Source organism: Poecilia reticulata, unplaced genomic scaffold (genome assembly GCF_000633615.1).
Source record: "Poecilia reticulata strain Guanapo unplaced genomic scaffold, Guppy_female_1.0+MT scaffold_250, whole genome shotgun sequence".
NCBI classification, from domain to species: domain Eukaryota; kingdom Metazoa; phylum Chordata; class Actinopteri; order Cyprinodontiformes; family Poeciliidae; genus Poecilia; species Poecilia reticulata.
In genome coordinates this window covers 147,752-167,116 of record NW_007615035.1, presented here as the reverse complement: position 1 = coordinate 167,116, position 19,365 = coordinate 147,752, and the positions used below count along the sequence as shown (strand labels likewise).

At 42.6% G+C, this 19,365-nt stretch overlaps 1 protein-coding gene across 1 annotated transcript in view; it reads right to left on the bottom strand.

The window, feature by feature from the left end:
- LOC103460498 (heparan-sulfate 6-O-sulfotransferase 1-A) overlaps nt 1-18,765 on the bottom strand; it is a 69,538-nt gene extending 50,773 nt beyond the window's left edge. Inside the window, exon 1 of the mRNA XM_008402692.2 lies at nt 17,924-18,765. Within this exon, the coding sequence (XP_008400914.1) occupies nt 17,924-18,423 (500 nt within the window). The 5' untranslated portion in view covers nt 18,424-18,765. The remainder of the gene's footprint in view (nt 1-17,923) is intronic.
- Between the last annotated feature and the right edge of the window lie 600 nt (nt 18,766-19,365).

Here is a 19,365-nt window from a genome sequence, read left to right as displayed (position 1 = left end):
AGTTTTCACTCTACATTTTGATCCCAACATAGACTACCACACACTTTGTGTCTGGCGTAAAGCTTTTTTTAAAACAGCACATTATCTCTTTATTTAAAAAAACAAAAAAGAAAAAAAAGCCAATCAAAATTGTTTGGTTTTAAAATTGAAATGATTCAAGCAATCATTTTACATTTGGAACGTTTTCCTTCTCTTTGTGCCTCCTCAACAAGAGCTCAGTCTGATTGTTTTGTTCCCTGGTGAAATTACAAGCCCCAATTTCCTACACGGCCCAATAAGCTGAAAAGCACAGTTAATTTGAAAGAGCAACTTCAACTAATTTAAGTGTAAAACTGACCCAAAATGAGCAGATGAACAGAAGCCAGTACATGAGATTGGACCGCTGACCCGTGAAAACTGATCCTGGTGTGAAATGGATAAAATTGGAACGTCAGAGATGAGGAAACTGAAGAAACCAAGACACTAAAATGAAATGTAAGAGTTACTGTTACTCTGCACAAAGAGAAGAGGAAGTTCTGGGTAAGAGGTCAATGTCAGCAGACTAACATGGGAAGTCATATGAATGAGAACAGAGTGTTTGTCCCTTCTTACTATATGAAGACACCCATGATGACAAAAATATTTTGCACCATCAAGGATTCCTGGAGGGCCGACCATTCGTCATCCATTGATTGGCCAATTGGTCATGAGGGTGAGTACAGAGACGAGTCATCGCCCAGATCCAGATCAATCAGAGGCTGAGTTAGACTTTCCATCCCTGTCATTATGACTGACTTAAAAAAAAGTTTTGAATCCTCTCATTATGCATTTTTGAAATGATAATGTAATACATTTGAATTTCATTTTCATTCAGATTAATTCTAACAAGTTGAACCGAGAATCTACATCGTGCCATTACATATCAAGCAGATGAATGCATGTAGCTTTGTCTCTGCAGTGACAAAAAACCACTGACGGTGACCAAAGTAACTACATATAATTTAAATGATCGCACTGAAATTATGCACACTCGCTTGTACAACTGGCTGAGGGTTTTGATGATGATCTGGAGGCTGAATCGGCGCTCTGTGCCATACTGGAGACTGGAATTGAAAGAGCCACTTCAGCCAGGGTTTTGAAATCTGGGAACATTTCTCCAATTGAAGTGATCAAAAGTTGGCCTGATTCTCTGAACGAGGGGTTTTCTGATTGGAGCGGGAGGAGATTCAGCAGCCGTGCTTCATCTGCACCAAACGCGAGTTCAGCTCAGAAATGATACTCCGATGATGAGAATTTTTAATTTTTTTTTGATTTAGTTAAAACGTACAGCTGAGGTTTTTGGTGTAGTCTCAGGCTCTACTGTGTATTCAACACATTGAGAAAATCTCTAATATTTTTTACATTTAACCTGGCAGACTTTTGTCACATCTCACTTTCCAGTCTGCAACACTTAAATGCACATCATGATATTTTCACACATACCATCTTGTGTCTCAACTTAGCAACAAGAATCACATCATTCCACAATTACAATGGAGTCTACTATAAAATGTAACGTATGGTAGAATGTGTGCACTTTATTTAGCAAATCAGTGCAACAAACCTCGTCAATCAGACAGAAAATAGAATAAAACAAAATATATAGTTTCCTACAGTCGTCATCCATTTGTTTGACATGACCCACTCAGTAATGGATAATTTAGGGGTTTCAATTTGAAAGATAAAAATACAAGCAGCTCATAAATAAGACACTGAATTACAACAGGATGATGAAGCAAACAACTGTTCATGTCTGTTTTTATGTCCCAGAGAGTGTTGTTAAAGCAGCAGAAGAGGACATTGTAATAGACCACTTGTGTGCAGTTGTTCCATGTTTGACCTTTTTACCCCATCTCTCTCTCTCCGTCTCTCACACACACACACGCACACACACCGAGGACACACTGAAATGCTGAAAGGGTTGACCTCTTTCCGCTGATTAACATTCCATTAGGAGAGGAGCGGGAAGAAGAGACACTTTCCCCTCACCTACTCCTGCGTTTTTTTCCTTTTTACTCTATTTTTTACTTTATCATTTACTTCTTTTGGACTACTTTAAAGCAATTACAACACCCTTAACAGTTTCCCTCACTGTTAAGTTTTTATTCAAGCTCTTAAAACAGCCTCTCTACCTTCAGATCTACTTTTCCCGTTAGTTGCACTAATGGGTGTGTACATGCATGCATGTGTGCTGAATTATGCAGGCAAGTTGCAGCAAGTCTTCTGCGCAGGATACACGGCAACACCTCAACTTGACTCATCAGCACCAGGCCGAGTATGTGACTAATGATGATGAATACTTATAAAGTTAATATATTTGTTTTGGCATGCAGCTGCTTACACATTAACAGACGCGCACGCGCTCTCGCATTGGCAATCCAAATAACACAAACAGAAAAATAATTAGGTGTTTCATTAACTATGTTTCACCTCTAGAGCTTAATTAAGACCTGTGACTCGCATATCTCCAGGTCTGCGTCCTCTGAAAGCTTATTGTGGACACTGGTGTGCACCGGTGCCAGGTTAGGATGTACAAGGGACCATATTTGGCTCCAAAGTAAAATACTTCTCCATAGGCGTGTTAACACTTGCATAACAACTTGCTACATCCTTAGACTGCATTTTCTCTTTGTTGTCAAAGCAAGAAAAGCACGGCAACAGTTTCAAAGCTACTTAAAAGCATGATTTTTGTCCTTTGTTGCCGTTTGATGAATTTCAACTCGGTGCTTAGACTGTGCACACATCACAAAACAAACTCAGCAGTCCAATGGCTCATTACCCTTAAATCCAGGTCAAAGTCAGTTATTACCAGCAAAGTACAACACAACCAGTGCAGTGTGAATTTTCTGTAGGTTGGTGCAGAGTAAACCAATCACTATGGGTATTGCATAAGACTTCATCCTTAGACTTTTACAACAGTTCAGAGTACAACACCTTTTCTCAAAAAGGCATGTAAATATATAAAAGAACAGTGATTTTTAACAAGTTTTAAAACATGTTAAAGTTCAAATTTTACATTTTACCCTTCTTGTGTATTAGAGTGGCCAGAGTGCACCGGTGTTTCACTGCTTCAATATAGATAAAATATTTCTAACATTTTGTAAATGTTTATCAGCTCTGGTGGCCTTTTTTGGAGAGAGGGGAAGACATGCGGCGAAGGTCATCGGGCCAGGACTCGAACCCGTGACGGCTGCGTCAAGGACCGGTGCCTTCGTACAAAACGTCTACCTCTTCACCATCCATGATGAGGAATAAAAAGATACAATTAAATTCTTAACCAGATGTAATCACTGTTTCCGAGCCAACTGCAGGACAACTATATGAGCTCATACAAGAGTCTAAATAGGCATTTTATTTATTAGGCCTCTTGTCAAAAACAACAGAAAGAACATCACAGACATTTTTCTAAAAATGTCTGAAGAAAGTTGACTCATTCTGGGCTCCAGACAGAGACAGCTTCCTCTGCTTTTTGTATTTCACATTACATTAGGCGTGGGCTGGCTAGAACGAGAGTGTTTTGCCAAAACTTTTAGACCTTACAGTTTCAAAGCAGCTTAAGATCTCAAATGTCCCTGTGGGGGTTTAAATTCTTTAATGAGCCATCAGAAAAAGTGCTGAAGTAAAAGAAATAGCATAGCCTGATAAAACCCATATCTGTTGCTGCACACTGCTGGTTAGCTGGCTAAAACATTTAGAAGCTCTACTAAAGGAAGATGGACCTATAAAAACCTATAAAAAAAACAATAAAAACTTCCTTAAAGAAACTTTAAGGAAGTTTTTATAGGTAATTTGCTCCAACAGCAGATAGCCTGACTAATTCATAATTCACAGCGATTGTTTAAATCAGTACAGAAAAAGGTGTGATCTACTCAATACAGCTAAAGTTTATGCATTAAATTCAAACTTGCAAAAAAAAAAATTAAACAATTACTATTACAGCTGTAACAATGATTTGTTCCATTACTTTAAAAGTTGCAGGAAGCATATTTGCTTTGTTGTTTTACATAACATCAATGTGATAATTTTTGTTTTAACGTTTTTGGTAAACATCATGATACTAGAGTAGCACAAGATTATGCTACCAAGACAATCTCTAATGCTTAGAAGAGATTTCTAAAACTGAAACACTTGGATAAAGTCAAATAAGAAACTTTGAGAATTGTGTTTTATGTAGCAACAAACAGCATCCGCATGGAAACGAAGACTTTGCCGACCTAAGCTGGGATGTGTGTGTCACCTAAAACAGTACAGTTGCGTTCCCACTGGTGACTAATTATTGTTTTACTGCAAAATGAACCACATCAAGTATTTGCTTCAACACTTATCTCAGGGCAGACAACAGAATATTTTAAATTTTACAAAGCACAAATGGAAGAAACATAATTGCTACTGGCACTCCAAAAAGAAACAAAGCAAAAAAAAAAAGAAAAAAGAACAAAAAGGTTTTTACAGACCGAGACGTTGCATACGAGCAGACACAAACAAAATGAGTCATATCCGAAAGCGAAGAACCACAAAAACAGACCGTGACTTATTACGAAGAGGGAAGAATACAAATAAAGAGAGCGAGACGGAAGACAGATGAAAAGCGACCCGGCGCACTTTGGAGGAGAGCACCTTTACAGGCTCAGGCGTCCGTGTGTACAGCAGGCCGCACGGCTACGTGTGCATATGGATTAAAACATTCGCACAAAGACAGCGGGGTGAACAATAAGTGTTCATATCTGCGTGAGAGAGTGTGTTTGTGTGCAGCTGAGTGTGAGCCAGACTCCAGCTGAGAAGGGAGGCAATGGCAATTCCCACTGACCTGAAAACTGGCCAGGCAGCCACCTCAAAACACACACACACACACATACACACGCACCCACGCACACACACGCACACACACACACACACACACACGCACACACACCCACACACACACACACACACACAAAAGACGGAGATTGTCACCGAGCATGAGCAAAAAATGATAGAAGGTGAAATTTAGAAACACAAAGTGATGGAGATGGATAAATGCACAACGAGGCGGAGAGGGGGATTATGAGATGAAACGGGAATCAACACCCAACTGCACTGCCAGCTCAAATCAGAATCGGAGGAAAAAGCGCAGATGGATGAAAAAACGGAGCAAGGGATCATGTTTAAAGCAAAAACAATAAAAGGTGCGATAGAGTGGGTTTAGATCTCAACAGAGACTTTGTATGGGTGGATGTGTGGCCCTTTTTCCCCTTTTCCGCCTCCTAAGGTCCCCCGCGGTCAAGAACGGATCCTCTTTCTCCCTTGTGCTCTCTTTTCATACCCTCGTTCCCCCTCTCTTTTTTATACACTCTCCCTCCGACCCCTCCCTCTCTTTTAGTGCTGCGCTGAATGGCCCCCCTCCCTCTGATGAGTGACTGATGAATGAAGTAGCTCTTTGAAGTCAAGAGTCACAGCAAGGCCGGTCGAGCGTGAAGAGATGCCCGGACAAAAGACGGCCGAGAGCGAAGGCTCGGAAAAAAGAGGGAAAGGAAGAGAGAGGAAAAAAAAAATCACGCAGGAAGGGGGTACATTCAGCGAGACAAAACGTCAAACGGCAAAACATCCATAAAGTCTGGAGGCGATGGAGGCAGGGTGTGTGTGTGTGTGTGTGGACGGAGAGAGAGTGTGTGCGAGTGGCAGCATGGTCTTCTTCTTTGCATGGGCGCCTCGGAGGATTTGCATGATGGTGTTCAAAATGCAAAGGACGACATCACGCAAGTGGAGTCGTGATGGAGAGACAACTTTCTGAACTACAGGGACAGCCTGGGGCGTTTAAACTTTAAATGGGTTTCAAATATTTCTCCGTACAGAGCGATGGATCTCTGCACGGTGCAGTCCAACTCCGCAATGATTTGAGTGACATTCCCATCTTAGGACATCATTATTACTCGTTTCTTCTTGCATCTTTTAGCAAATAAATACAGCAGTAGTGAGAGGCGGCCATTTATTTTTGGATATGCAGTGAACCTGTATGGATCAGGCTTTTTACAGTCCGTTATGCGTTTACAGAGAAATTATCACGTTTGGAATCCAGCAAGAAATAAATGATTTGCAAGACAGTTCCCGCATTTCTATCCTTTTATCAGATTTTTTTGTAAACTCAAAGAAAAGTGCAAATGTATGTTTAATAATTGTGATGCATTTAATTAATTAAAAACAAATTTGCTTTTTCTGCATTTGATTTGCTGATTATTCTAGTAATCAACTGGTGATATATTATTTTGTTCCTTTAATTTATTAATTTTTTTTTCTGTTATTTGCTACTTCTGGTAAATTTTAAGGAAACGACACAAAGCTTTCGTCATTTAAACAACCTCATTTTGCTTTGTATTCATTTTTCCACGTAATGGATTTCTATTATTGTTTAATTTCGCCAAACTCACCACAGTCCAGAAGTTCTGAGTCATTTATTCTTCCTTGGGACAGAATAAAGAACTCTCAGAAGTTGAGTTCCTTTGGTTGGGATACATTTAGAAACAAAACACCCTGCAGTACCTTCTTCCAGCAGATTAGAGGGTTATTAGAGGGGGGGGATTGACATGACTAGGAACACTGCAGCCTTAGAATGAGCCGTCTGCTGAGTAGATTAAGAGGCAATCTGGACTTTTCTCTGTGGAAGCTCCCTTGTGTTTTAATCTTGCATCTTCTTTTGTTCAAGTCTTAATACGTCTAAATAATCTGGCTTTGCTTCTTTAATATTTAGTTTCTTGTGAGCTTAGAATTACAATATATTGTACAACTTTGTTAACAGCTCACATCCCGGGGTTTAGTTCAAGCCAGGTGGATTTCAACACAGAGCGATGTTTTTGATCTAGAAGTCACCCTATTTGTGAAATATGAGAATAAAGCTCAAAACACAAGTTCAAACATTGTTATTAAGCTACAAATATTTAAAACTTATTAAAGTGCTCTATAGTGTTTTATTTGGAGCCTATTTACCTCCTAAACTTTCCAATTTGTGTCACTCTAAAGCCCCAATCTCCTGTATTACTATTTTATGTGATGGAGCAACACAAAGTAGTGGATTTTTTTTTATTGAATAATTAAATGTTTTCAGAAAGAAAGATCTGAAATATATTGTGCTTTTAATTCCACTTGAAACAGACAAATCCTGCACAAAGAGCAACAATTTTATAACATCCCTCAGATACCTTATTGGAATTTGAGTCGGACTTTGACTACACCAAAATCTTTGACCATTCCATTGTAGCTTATTGCAACTCTGAGACTCTGTCCCAGTCTAAAATCTTTTGTAGCCTTTAATAAGTTTTTTCTTTTTTTCAGGATTAGCTTCGCCCATTTTAGCTAGTTTCTCATGCGTCACTGTATCTTAGGAATGCTAGGATGATGCGCAGCATTTGCAGGCAGGCCAAAAAGTTTCATTTTCTGACCAGAGGATGTTTTTCTTGACACTCTTCCATAATGTGGAGTGCACAAATACCAGGCATCTGATTGTACTGGATGTTTTTTTTTTTGTGGGAACAGAATAAGTGTCTCACATTTTGGATTTTTATGTGCAAAAAAACGTCCCCTCGGTTGTGTTCGTCTATCACTTAAAGTGCCAGCAAACTACAACGTTTGCAGTCGTCGTGTGACAAAGTGTGAAACGATAAACAAGCACGTGAATACTTTGGCAAGGTACAGTGCTTTTGTAGATGTGTTTGGATTGCAAATGTCCCAGCAGTGGACTTTAGTCTTCAAAAAGTCTCCATAAATTCTCCGAATTGATTTAAAGAAAAGTACAAAACTGAGAGCAGCTGCAGCTTCGGTTTTCTCGACATCTTGACAGACGGCACAAGGCTGCTGGCAGACACATTTCATAGGCTGACGGATCAAACGGCTGATCTCAACATAACACGACTACTTCCTAAACTTCTCCTACGAGGTATCAAAGCAGTTCTGTTTTAACGGATTGACTGGTTGAACAGGTTTGAAACACCCACGCCCTAGAATTCACTTTGTAATTTGGCAGTCACCCCAAGACCACCAGGTTTTTTTTTTCTTTTTCCCCCTTTTCTTTTCTTATCCAGGCGGGTAGGAAGAAGAAGAAAAAGAAAAAGAAGAGCAACCACAGAGGGGGAGAAGCAAAATGAGGGCTCTTCCATCATGCGACTCCCCAGAGAAAGAACTCTACACTCGGCCCGTGTTTATCTCAATCTCACATCAGATCAGATCACCGGCAGATAAAGGCACATCCTGACACATCACTTCCTCTCTCTGAAAGAAGCTGACATGAGCTTGGGACCTACAACGACAGTGTGCTGGCAGGGGTGATGAAGAAGTAAAACTTTTGACAGGGCACAAAAAAAAAAATACCAGGCACACAGAAAGAAAGGGAGTGAGGGAACGAAATATATGGTTGCTTGCAGTTGGGAAACCTACATAAGACTGGCCCAGATCCATAGCGCCGAGAGGTAAAGAAGAGGAACAGGAAGCAGGGCAGCAGGAGACGAGAAGGTGAAGAGAGACTAAGAATAGTATAACTGGATTAGCTTTAACACTGACCTTTATTCTGCAGGGCGACGCTCACTTGCTCTCTCCTCTGCTCTTTGCTGCCGCTACAGGAAAGGTTTGTCCTACTTTTGAACTTTTGGAGTCACTTCAACAACGACTGCTCCGATACGGCACCAAAAATGAGAAACGAGTCGGGTGGAGACAAAACTACCAGCTTCTATTGTTTTATTCTCTTGGCTTAAGAAAAAAGTTAGACTCTTAAACGTTAAAAGCCTAAAAAGAAATGGATACCTCTATATTTTTACTTTTGCTTTGTGAAGCGCTTTGTACTTGTGCATGAAAATAAAGCTCATCAGAGCTGAGGTGTGAAAGCACATAGCTTACACAAGACCAGATAAAAGAACCACTCTGAAACATAAACTTTTATGTTGCATTTCTTACTTTTATATTAGTGCATAAATGAGAAAAAAAAGACACCAAGAGATGCTTTTTGGGGATGTGTGCAGTTTCAAGATGCATCAACCTTGGTGACGAACGCCTCCTCCCCGAAGTGAAGTCACAACCCAGGAGCAGTGCAATGACAAATTGCTTTTTCTTTCCAGCCTTCACTTTGTTTTTATTTTCGAATGCCAACAATGCTCTAGATTTTCCCATGCACACACTGACACACATAGATGGATAAAAGACTGATATCTTGAAACAACAAGATGGACAACCCCCCCCTTACCCCCTCAAAATAAAAAAACCTAATTATGAGTCACAGCCTGGACTGGTTTCTGGTGTCAGCAAATGAGAAGTTATGTTATCTAAATGTTTTCTATCAAACCAATTTTAATTCAATTTAAAACATACTTTATCTCAGAGGGAAGTTAAATAATGTTATAACTTATAATATCCAAGACGGTTTACTCTTTTCAAGGCTAGGATCTAATTGCCTCCCTAGTTCACATAAACAGTTTACCATGCAGGTTGTAGCTTCCCAAATCCATTTTACCTTACAACCCTACATTAAAGACAAGCCATAGATTTCCACACTGAATATCTGTGTTTTTCATACAGAAAGAAGTGAATTCTCATTGTTTCAGCCAGCTGAGTGGCAGAGTGCAACAATATGCCAGAGAAACTTTAGATTACTCCAGTGCGTTCACTGGCATCTCAACAAAACTTTAAGCCACAGGAGAGTTTTCAAACCTGCTACTGGTAAATCGTTATCAATACAAATGGGCTAAAAGACATGTAAAAAACATATGTACAATGTACATGTCAAACATAGCACTCTGTCAAGAGGAGCCCTAAATTCAATGGATTTGTGTATCGCTAAATGCCTATAAAAACATTTTCAATCATAACATTAAGACCAAACGGCAGTAAACGGTTCAGGCATAAACTTGCACATCTTGTATTTTGTTAATGCTGTGAAACCATGGTGAATTTCCTCCCATTTATCATACTGTTATAATCTCTTACAAGCCTGCTGCTTATTTTCTTCATAACATTTGTTAAGTCAGCTGCATGTGTTTGTGGGAAGCCTTGTGCCTCTAAAAGGAAACCATCTCAGCTATCTGAAGCTCCTCCCATTAACTTAAAAAGGCAGTGCACGATTTGCATTTTTCCCACAATTCAATTAACACGCCTGTCAGCCTCTCCTCTCCGTTCACGGGCCTCTTTTGACCGCCGCCGACTCGCATGCACTGAAATGTAGAAAAAGAACTGATGCTTTGATTTGTTTATTTGCGAAAAAGAAGGAAGGAGAGGCTCCCAGATGACATCCTGTCTGAACCCGTCACATCCAGGAGCTAGAAAAGTGCCATTAATGGATGCAGAGAGCATTCTCTGGGGATGGCTTTCTCTTTGTCCTTCCCTGGCTCTGAGAAAGAGTAGATGACATGGAGGAAAGAATAGGACACTATCAGGTGAAGGCAGTCAGACTTGATGAGCAAAAAGAGACCAGATGATGAAGAGGAGGCCAAACCGGGAAGGAGAATTAGTCAGACTTTGGTTCGAGGCAGGGTAATTACTTCAGCAGGGCTCTTGTCTGATTAATAGCCTGTAATCCCATTCTCATGGACAGCATACCATAGCATTCCATAGCACCACTCATTAACCAGCACAGAAATGCCCACTAATCACTCAGTCACTTTTTAGCTAGCAGAGCTAATGCTAGGCTAGGATAATCAATAGGCTGTAATCCTGTTGGCGGAGCCGCCGCAGCGTAGCGGCCCTAATTAGCAGCCATAGAAACGTCTGCTAATCATTCAGCGCACGGTTATTTGTCCACGGGGCCGCCGAGTCGACTCAGCCGTGGCGTTGGGCTGACGTTTGACAGTCAGCCGCAGAGGCCAGAACAGAAAGAGTGACACGGAGACTACCAGAAGCGGTGTAATGATTAAGAAGCCCATCACTCTTTGCTTTTCTCCCTCTTCCCATCCGTCCGCCACGCCGAGCTCGCATCCAGGAGACGGTTTAGGAAGGCTCTGCGCTCAGTTTTGTTGTCATTCAACTTTTATCAGTCGATGATAAAACCCACCCCGATCTATAGCGGCTGATCAATAATGAAGGCTTCAGGTGGGGAAACGGTAGCCTGCTGCAGACCACCGATGGAGACAGGTGTCGGTGTTAAAAGCGGATCCTGCTCCCTGTCCTGTCCTTTAAAAAGCGCCGAGGGGAGAAACAGCTGGGACAAATAAACGTCTGGATCGGCTTTAACTCGACTTGACCTTTTCCTGGCATAAGCCTTGCCGGTTTCCAGTTGATTTTACAGTACAATACTCCACAGTTTGGTCGCATTGAGGCCATTTAACAGTTCTAATCAAATACAACGAAACTATTGTCTGCAGAGTCAAACCATAAGCCCCGCATGTTGGGAGTGTGGGGCCCTGTAAAGGTATCTGCACACCCTCCGTTGCTCAAGTCCAAACTTTGAATTGTGCGGCTGGGTTATACGTTACAGCGACCTGCGGATGAACTCGAGCTGAACCCCCGTAGTCAACAGGCAGCGAGGTGGATCGCTGAAAAGGACCTGTCAACACTCACCTCGAGCTACTGAGGAAGAAAAGGCATGGGGGACATATCTCACTCTTTTATGTGTGAGACTGCGCTCGAGCAGACTATCCTTTCACCGTCCCGTGAAGGGCGAGGCATAAAACCTGAAGAGCCCCTTCCTCCAAAGTATTATGAAGTGTCGGCCAGATAATCAAAAGGTGAATTTAAGGCCTTGGAGTTTGTGTGTGCGAGGTGTTATTTGGGTGCGCAAAGTCAAAATAACAATTTTATTGCTGAAATTCATCTTAAACACTAAAGATTTATCCAGACAGAGACCATTTCATCAAAGCCTTATTTAATCGAACTATTGCTTGCATTTTCTAGACCACTCATCGTTCAGTTGTGGCCCAGATAGGTCAGTTAGCTGAAAATGTTACAACTAAGAACAGAATAGTCATTAGTATGAAGATATATCAATGTTGTGATTTCTGAATAACTAAAGTTTTCCAAATTTTTTTTGTCCTACAGTTTTAAATTAAACCCTCAAATTTGACTCGGTACTCTTGCACAGCGCAAGCTTACCTAGTTCTTTACAAATATAAAAATAGGCATTTTCACTGGTCTTTGTAGTGTAATTAAACTTCAGTCAAAACAGATGGAATCTTAGTCGAATTGACTAGACCAGGGGTGGGCAACTCCAGGCCTGGAGGGCCGGTCTCCTGCAACTTTTAGATGTGTCTCTACTTCAACACACCCGAGTCAAATAATGAGGTCATTAGCAGGACTCTGGGGAACCTGACTGCACTGAGGAGGTGATTCAGCTGTTGGATTCAAGTGTGTTGGAGCAAGGAGACGTCCAAGAGTTGCAGGACACTGGCCCTCGAGGACTGCCCACCCCTGGACTAGACTATTCTAAAACAAGCCATTAAAAAGTAGGTCTGGTTAGCTCTTCAGTCCCAAATCATTTACAGTCTCCAAAAGATTTTCTTCCAAAATTCCCTTGAAGATATTCATCTTCTGGTCAATGGTTTCTTTGTCATTGCTAAAGTAAAACATCCCCACAACGGTACCACTACCATGCTTTTTCCTGAGGATGGGCAATACGTTTAATGTAGAACTCATCTGACAAGAGACAAGATCACTTTCGTCCACGTGCTTGCTGTACGCCCTGCAAGGCTTATAGCAAATTGCAGAAGTGCTTTCAATTGCCAATATACTGAGTAAATTCTTTCCAAGAGCTGAGAATCACACTTGCCCCATAATGGAGGAAGAGCTCAGCTCAGTACAGCTGAAAGGAGTAAACGGATGGAGGGATGCTGGGAATGCTGGAGCGTAGTGCAGCCACAGCCGCAGGATGAGCGGCCGTAACCGGCTTTGGAGAGCATGGCCGCCAGTGCTTAAACCCAGTTAATCTGATTGGATTAACGGCAGAACTGCCCGACCAAAAACACACGAACGTGCGAGCACGTAGACACAGAGTACCACGCCTGGGTCTTTTAGTTTGTGCCAATCAGCTGGGACGGCCTCCGCAGCTTCCTAGAGTTCATCTGGATTCGAGGTCGTGCTGACTGACTGCTGGCATCACGCTGGGCAACCACATGCACATGCATCCGCTCTCATGCCCCCTCACCACCTAGCCCACCCACCCCAACCCCCAACCATGCATGTGCTTATTCACAGAGCCATCATAGAGTGCAGAGATTTGTGCAGTGAATCTGAAACAAACCCACTGAAAGAAGAGGAATGCCCAGTGCTTGACAACCGTGCTAATCGACCAACCCCCTCCCCAGCAATGAAGCTAAATGTTTTTACCCCCCAGTCCTTTATCTTTTCAGTCACTCTGACAGCTCCTCTCGTCTCATCCTCTTCATCGCCTTCTCTGTTGCCTCGCTCCTTGCCGGCAAACCCCCCCCCCGCCACAGCCTCACACATGTAATCACTCATTAGAACCAAGGCAGTTGTCCATTAGGCAAAGCAGCCATTTTGGAAATTGCAGCAAATCTTCCATGAAAAGACATTCCCTCTAATGCGGCAGTCACGCTCGGAGGGTAAGGGAGAGAAAGATGGCAAAGGAGGGAAAGAAAGACAAGAGGGCAAAGATGGAGAGAGGCAGGGAAAAGAGGGGGAGTGGAAGAAGTGAGGCTGAGAGAAAGGGAGAGAAAGAGCGAGCCCCCCCCTGGCCATAAAGCCACCAAGCGAAAAAGCAAGCCTGCTGTTTGATTATGAAGTGACACCCTCACGAATGGAGGGAAGGACGGCAGCATGGGGAGAGTGGGTGTTTCAGAGGAGGCGAGTGAGAAGGAAATGAAGGGAAAAGGGAAGGGGTGATCTGAGAGAACGTGGAGACGGAGGCGGTAAAATTAGCCCCATCACTTTGCTTACCAAGGCACTCTCTAATGGAGAGTGCAGGACAAAAAAAAAAGAGGCACCAACAAGGTTGGAAGATGTGTGCAAGCCTGCAAAAGGACAGATGGTGCCCCCCTATTCCCTCCATCCATCCCAAAATGTGGCTCTAATTTGAGTAAAGTGATAGGAACCTCCTTAACCAATTACAACTCCCATCTCTTAAAGCTTGCATTAGGGCCTGTTTGTGGCAATCATCTCTAAATGTGTGTGCATATACGTGTGTGTCAGTGTGAGTTCATCCAAGGAATCAACGGGAAACATTAGAGCGGATATGAGATGTTTGAAGTGACTGATGGTCTGTGAGCGGCGCTCTGCTGAGTGTGTGAGATCCGTTCTCCCACAACGCTACTGTTCATCTCCGCCTCGCCCAATCACAGATCAGCGACAGACCCGACCGTCTGGCATACACACACACACCTCATCTCTGCCCGGCTCACTTTCTTCTTACCTACATCACCTTACTAAAGTATTCACACACTTTGAAATCTTGTATTTCATTGTATATTAGCACATAATTCTGAATTACATGTGCTATTCATCATTTTCTTTTTACAAAAACATATCTGAAAAGAGTGGTGGGTATTGTCTTTACTCCAACACCCCTAAATTAAATTGAACGCTCCAATAGTTTAGTCATTCTGCTTTGACAAATAGTTAAATATTTTTTTGTTTTTAGCTCCATCCATCATTAGCTCACCAGCTTCGCAGACCAGGAAAAGCATCCCGTCAGCATGATGCTGCCACCACCATAAAAAGAGATAAAGAGATTGTGTGTATCGTGTGTTGGAAGTTTTGCATCAAGGCCACACAGTTACATTTGTTTTGCTCACCCTCTGCATGCTTGCTGTGTACATGGCAGATTATATCAAATTTTAGGCAATAAGTAAATATTTAAAGGGCAAAAAATGGTCTTGGAAAACATTTGGGGTTGGATTTTACATTGAAAAATGCAGTTAACATCAGTAAAGTGCAGCTGGTCAGCTTAAACGGCAGATGGACTTTGATTTATTGCATAACGATGAATAAACATGGGAAAGTATAAACTGTTCTTCAAACAGACGAGCTAGTGAACATCCAAATGCTTTTAGCTGCCATTGAATTGTTCCCATTTTCTTAGCAGACTTATTTTTAAAACAGTCTGGACATCTGGTTGTCAAAATCCATCTTTAAATTGTTCAATTCACACTTGCTTTTTGCAGCAATTTGAATCATTTGCGTGAAAATCCACTTGACAGCTGCAGGGGAACCCAGCTGCAGAGAGGGAGAGAGATAGAGATGATGGATCTCGGCACATGGGCCGATGCTGCTGCATGGTCGAACATTTCTGGATGAGCGCGTTTCTCTTTCCTGCTTCTCAAAAGTACAGATTTCACTCCAAAACCACTTCCTCTGAGAAAGTGAGCAGATGTTCCGTATGTGCAATGTGTATGTGTCACCGAGGGTGGATTTCCTCCACGCCGACGAGACGCACAGCTGATCTGAAAGCTTTGCCCCGACGACAACGCTGCCACGCAAAAGCCCCCCTCGCTGAAAAGCACAGATGATCTTTGTCACACTTTCGCTCGTCCTCTTGCCCGAAGACAAACGCTCCCCGCATGAATGCGGTGCTGTGATGGAACCAAAACAATGAGCTCAGCGAGAAAAAAATGAAAAAAACGAGGGCAATGAGACAAAAATGAGAGGCAAACGTAGATGTGACAGCGAGAGAATGTGCTTCTAGTTTCCATTGTTGTGTTTCACATAATGTGGAGAGGCACCGCTTTTCTTTGGGGTGTTATTAAGCTTATAGTTCGTTGTTTCTGCTGTCAGGACAGATCGGATAGCTGATTTAACCTGAGGGCAGAGACCGTCTCTGTATGCAGACCTTTCTTCTTCTCGCTCTGCTCTGGGTGCACAAAGAGAGCGAGTTTGAAACGTTGCTCGCAAAGTGGCGAAAGCCCGTTTACCCCGCGTGCGCGCCAACCTCTCGGCTCGAGGTGCACAATGACCGAGCACGTTATCACCTCTGACCGGGGTCGGGGAGTTGGGGAGCGGGGGGACAGACCACAGGAGTCAGGGCTGACGCCAGAGTAGAAAATACCAGGGTTAATGTGTGCATGTGTGTGTGTAAATCCCAGCAGTAATAATCACTCGGATTAGAACGGAGCCAAACCCCCGCAGGGTCCTCCTCCTCTTCCTCCCCCACCACCCAGTTCCAGAGTATCCTGCCCAGCCCAGGCAGCAGCACTGATCCCCAGTTGGAGCCATCATGGGAAGCTATCACCCCAAACAAATTTGAGTCTTACTTCTGAATCCTTCTTTGTCCTATTAATCAGTAAAAGTAAGAAAGAAAAAAAAGAAATATTGACCAAGCTTGGGCAACACAAAGGCATTCAACAAGCGCACCCTTCGGCCGCAAGGGTGCAGTGAAATGGAAGTTGATACAGCAGTCAATATGTCTGTGTGAGGGATGCAGCATGTGGGCTACAACAATGGGGAGGCGCGGGGAGGAAAGTGGGTTACACCCTGAAAAGACTCTGCATCGATGTCTGGGTATCTGGCAGTCAAAACAAGAGATTATCACCGAGCGCTACACCAACCCTACGATGAAATCAGCCAAAGCGCGGAGTGTAATTCGGTGGGAAGGCAACCTCTGACTGGCATCCATCAGCAAATGACAACGCTTCCGTAGCATCTGTGGCAGAACGCCTGGTAACGTCAATCAATCTCCGCCTCAATGTTTCCATTATCGTCCCATTATTTCAAGAGGAGGCGAGCAATTCTGGTCATTCTTCTTTTATCCAGAACATTCTGCCATCCGGTAATAAGAAGGTATCTGTTAATTAATTAAGAGTCGCTCTGATTGTGTCGATGCGTTAAGTTATAGTGCGATGACGCTGTTAAATAGGGTTCTGTTTACTCGGTGTCACAACTATAGGGAAGATCTAATCAGTCAGTAGGCCTATATGTCGTTATCGGCCAGGAAAGGCCTAATCGGTACATCTCTGGTCAAAACGATACTTTTGAAGGAAATGTATAAAGTTCAAAAGGGTTCAATCAAGAGGCTAAAGAAAATGGCTTATGTTTATGACAACAAAAACAGAACGCTTAACTTTTAAACAGATAATGTGATAATTAATTATGTTTTAATTAGTAGAATTTAAATTATAAATACTCCAATCAGTCTTTCCTGGTTGGTTCTGAATCCTGGTTCTCTGTTTTTCTCTGATAGATTAGAATAAAAATAGAAAAGAAAAGAAAGAAATTACAATAATCCTAATTTATATTGACCTTTTATTAAGCTAAACAAAGTTTATGAAAGTAGATGTTGATTCAGTTGCCAAAAAATTTGTTTAACGGATCTGGAGGAGAGACTGATTCTCCAGTATTTTACCCGGCCAACTCCAGAGCCGAACAAGGGAAAATCGGCTGATTTATGCATTTGTGATTGGTGCATCTGTGACTAGAAACACACACTTTAATGAACACTTTAAACTACAACCTCTATGAAAGAAACCTTTAGTTTCTCTGCTATGCATTTACAAGCCACCTGAAAATTAAAACGAAACAAAAAACAAGGAACGGAATTGGCAAGATACCTGATCAGTTCAGCTCTAGACATCGCTGTCAAGAAAAACACTTTCCAGGGGTTGATATGAAGTAGAAGAACCAAAAACTGCTTCTGATGCAATAAAAGTTACTAAATAAATATAAATGTTAAATACTTAAAAGTGAATGTGATGTGTAAATAATTTATTACGTTTCAATAGGTGGAATGTATTCTATTTCATCTCTAATTAGTCCATTAATCTTGATTACGGCGCCTCCCTCCTTCCTTGTTAGTATGAAAATAAACAGCAGCCAAATTAGCTTACACCTTTACAGGCTACGAAAGCAATTTTTAAACTAATAATATGAAAACTAAGCAGTCTGGTTTAAAAGTTTCTGCAGAGCAGGTCCCAACTACATTAGACTGATCTGAGCTCTGGTTTCCAGACATACCGGACTACCGGGCTTCGTTACAGGATTTAGTTAACAAAGCAAACACGTCCCCGGTTTTTACCTCTGGTTCTTCTGCTTGTTCTCCTTCTTGTTGAGGACCCCCGGCACACAGTTGGTGAGCTCGGTCCAGTCGGCGTGCAAGCCGCAGCTCCAGCCGGTGGAGAACCGCGAGAAGAGCCAGGTCTCCTTGCGGTTCGGCCGGTAGCAGGTACACTTCTTCTGGCCCGGTCTGCAGTCGCAGGGAACCTCCAGGCGGACATTCTGGACCAGGTGCCGACCGAAGGTAGTCCCCCCTGTCTTCTGGATGTGCAAAAACACAATCACGTCCTCCCCCTTGATCTGGAAATCGATGGTCCTCTCCAGGTCCCTGACGGGGAAGTAGTATTTCTTAACGTAGTGGGGGTCCGGAGTGGGGAAGATGTCCCCCTCGTCGTCCTCCGTGAAGTAACCGTGCGGGGAGCCGAAATTGATCACCCCGGGAGCCACGTACTGATAGAGGATCAGCATAAAACACACGGATCCGATGACGATCAACAAGAATTTGCTGCTCCTCTCGACCATGATCCTTCCCAGTGCGGTGGTCCCTGCAGCACGCTACCATTTCCCAGTCAAGCCGACAACAGAGAGCGGAGCGCTCGGCTGCTTCATGTTCGCTCTCTCCGCCAACAAGCGCTCGTCGTCGGGGCTCAAATGTGGCTCAGTCCGTTCCGAGGCGACCGGCGAAGTTGGTTCATGGTTCTGTGAGAGCGTTCAACTCGGTGAAAGACGCATTGTAAAACTCGCTGAAAGCCCACCCCTCGGTGGCAGACCCCTTCCCCGCCGTGTACTTTCCGCTGGTTACCAGTCAACACAACAAGCTCACTGCATCACAGCGGAGCTATGTGTACCCAGGATGCAGCGCGAAACCCACCTTTTCAACCTCTCTCTCCGAAAACACGCCGAAAGGGAGAGTCGCTTTAATTTGTTGGTTGACGGCACACGGCTGCGTCGGACTCTTCGAGCCAATGAAATTACGGCAAAATTTTCACATTTTCAAGTTACAGACACAAGCGTTAATGTATTTTTACAGGGTTTTATTTTATTTACCAAAACAAAGTAGTCCAAAACTATGAGTTAGAAACAAAACGACATGTAATTTTCAAGCTGTTTTTCAAGCTTTTTTTTTTGCATTTATACCCTTTTACTGTGATACCCTTCAATTAAATCCAGTGCAATCAGAACACAAGAGGACCCCAAATAATGTATGTAATTAAACCCTTGTATGAATTGAAATTTTGACTGGGCTGTCTACTTGATATGACTAATTGGGCAAGGAGATCATCATAGAACCAGCCAAAACGTTCTATGATGATCGTATCTTCTATGTGGGATCCATAACCCACATAGAAGATAGGAAACTACTAATTGTATAGTGAAATTTAAGGGAGAGTGGCAGGTAGCTATAAGAAGTCACATAAAGCAGACTAGTGATTTTTATTTTTTTTCTGGGATAAATACAAACAG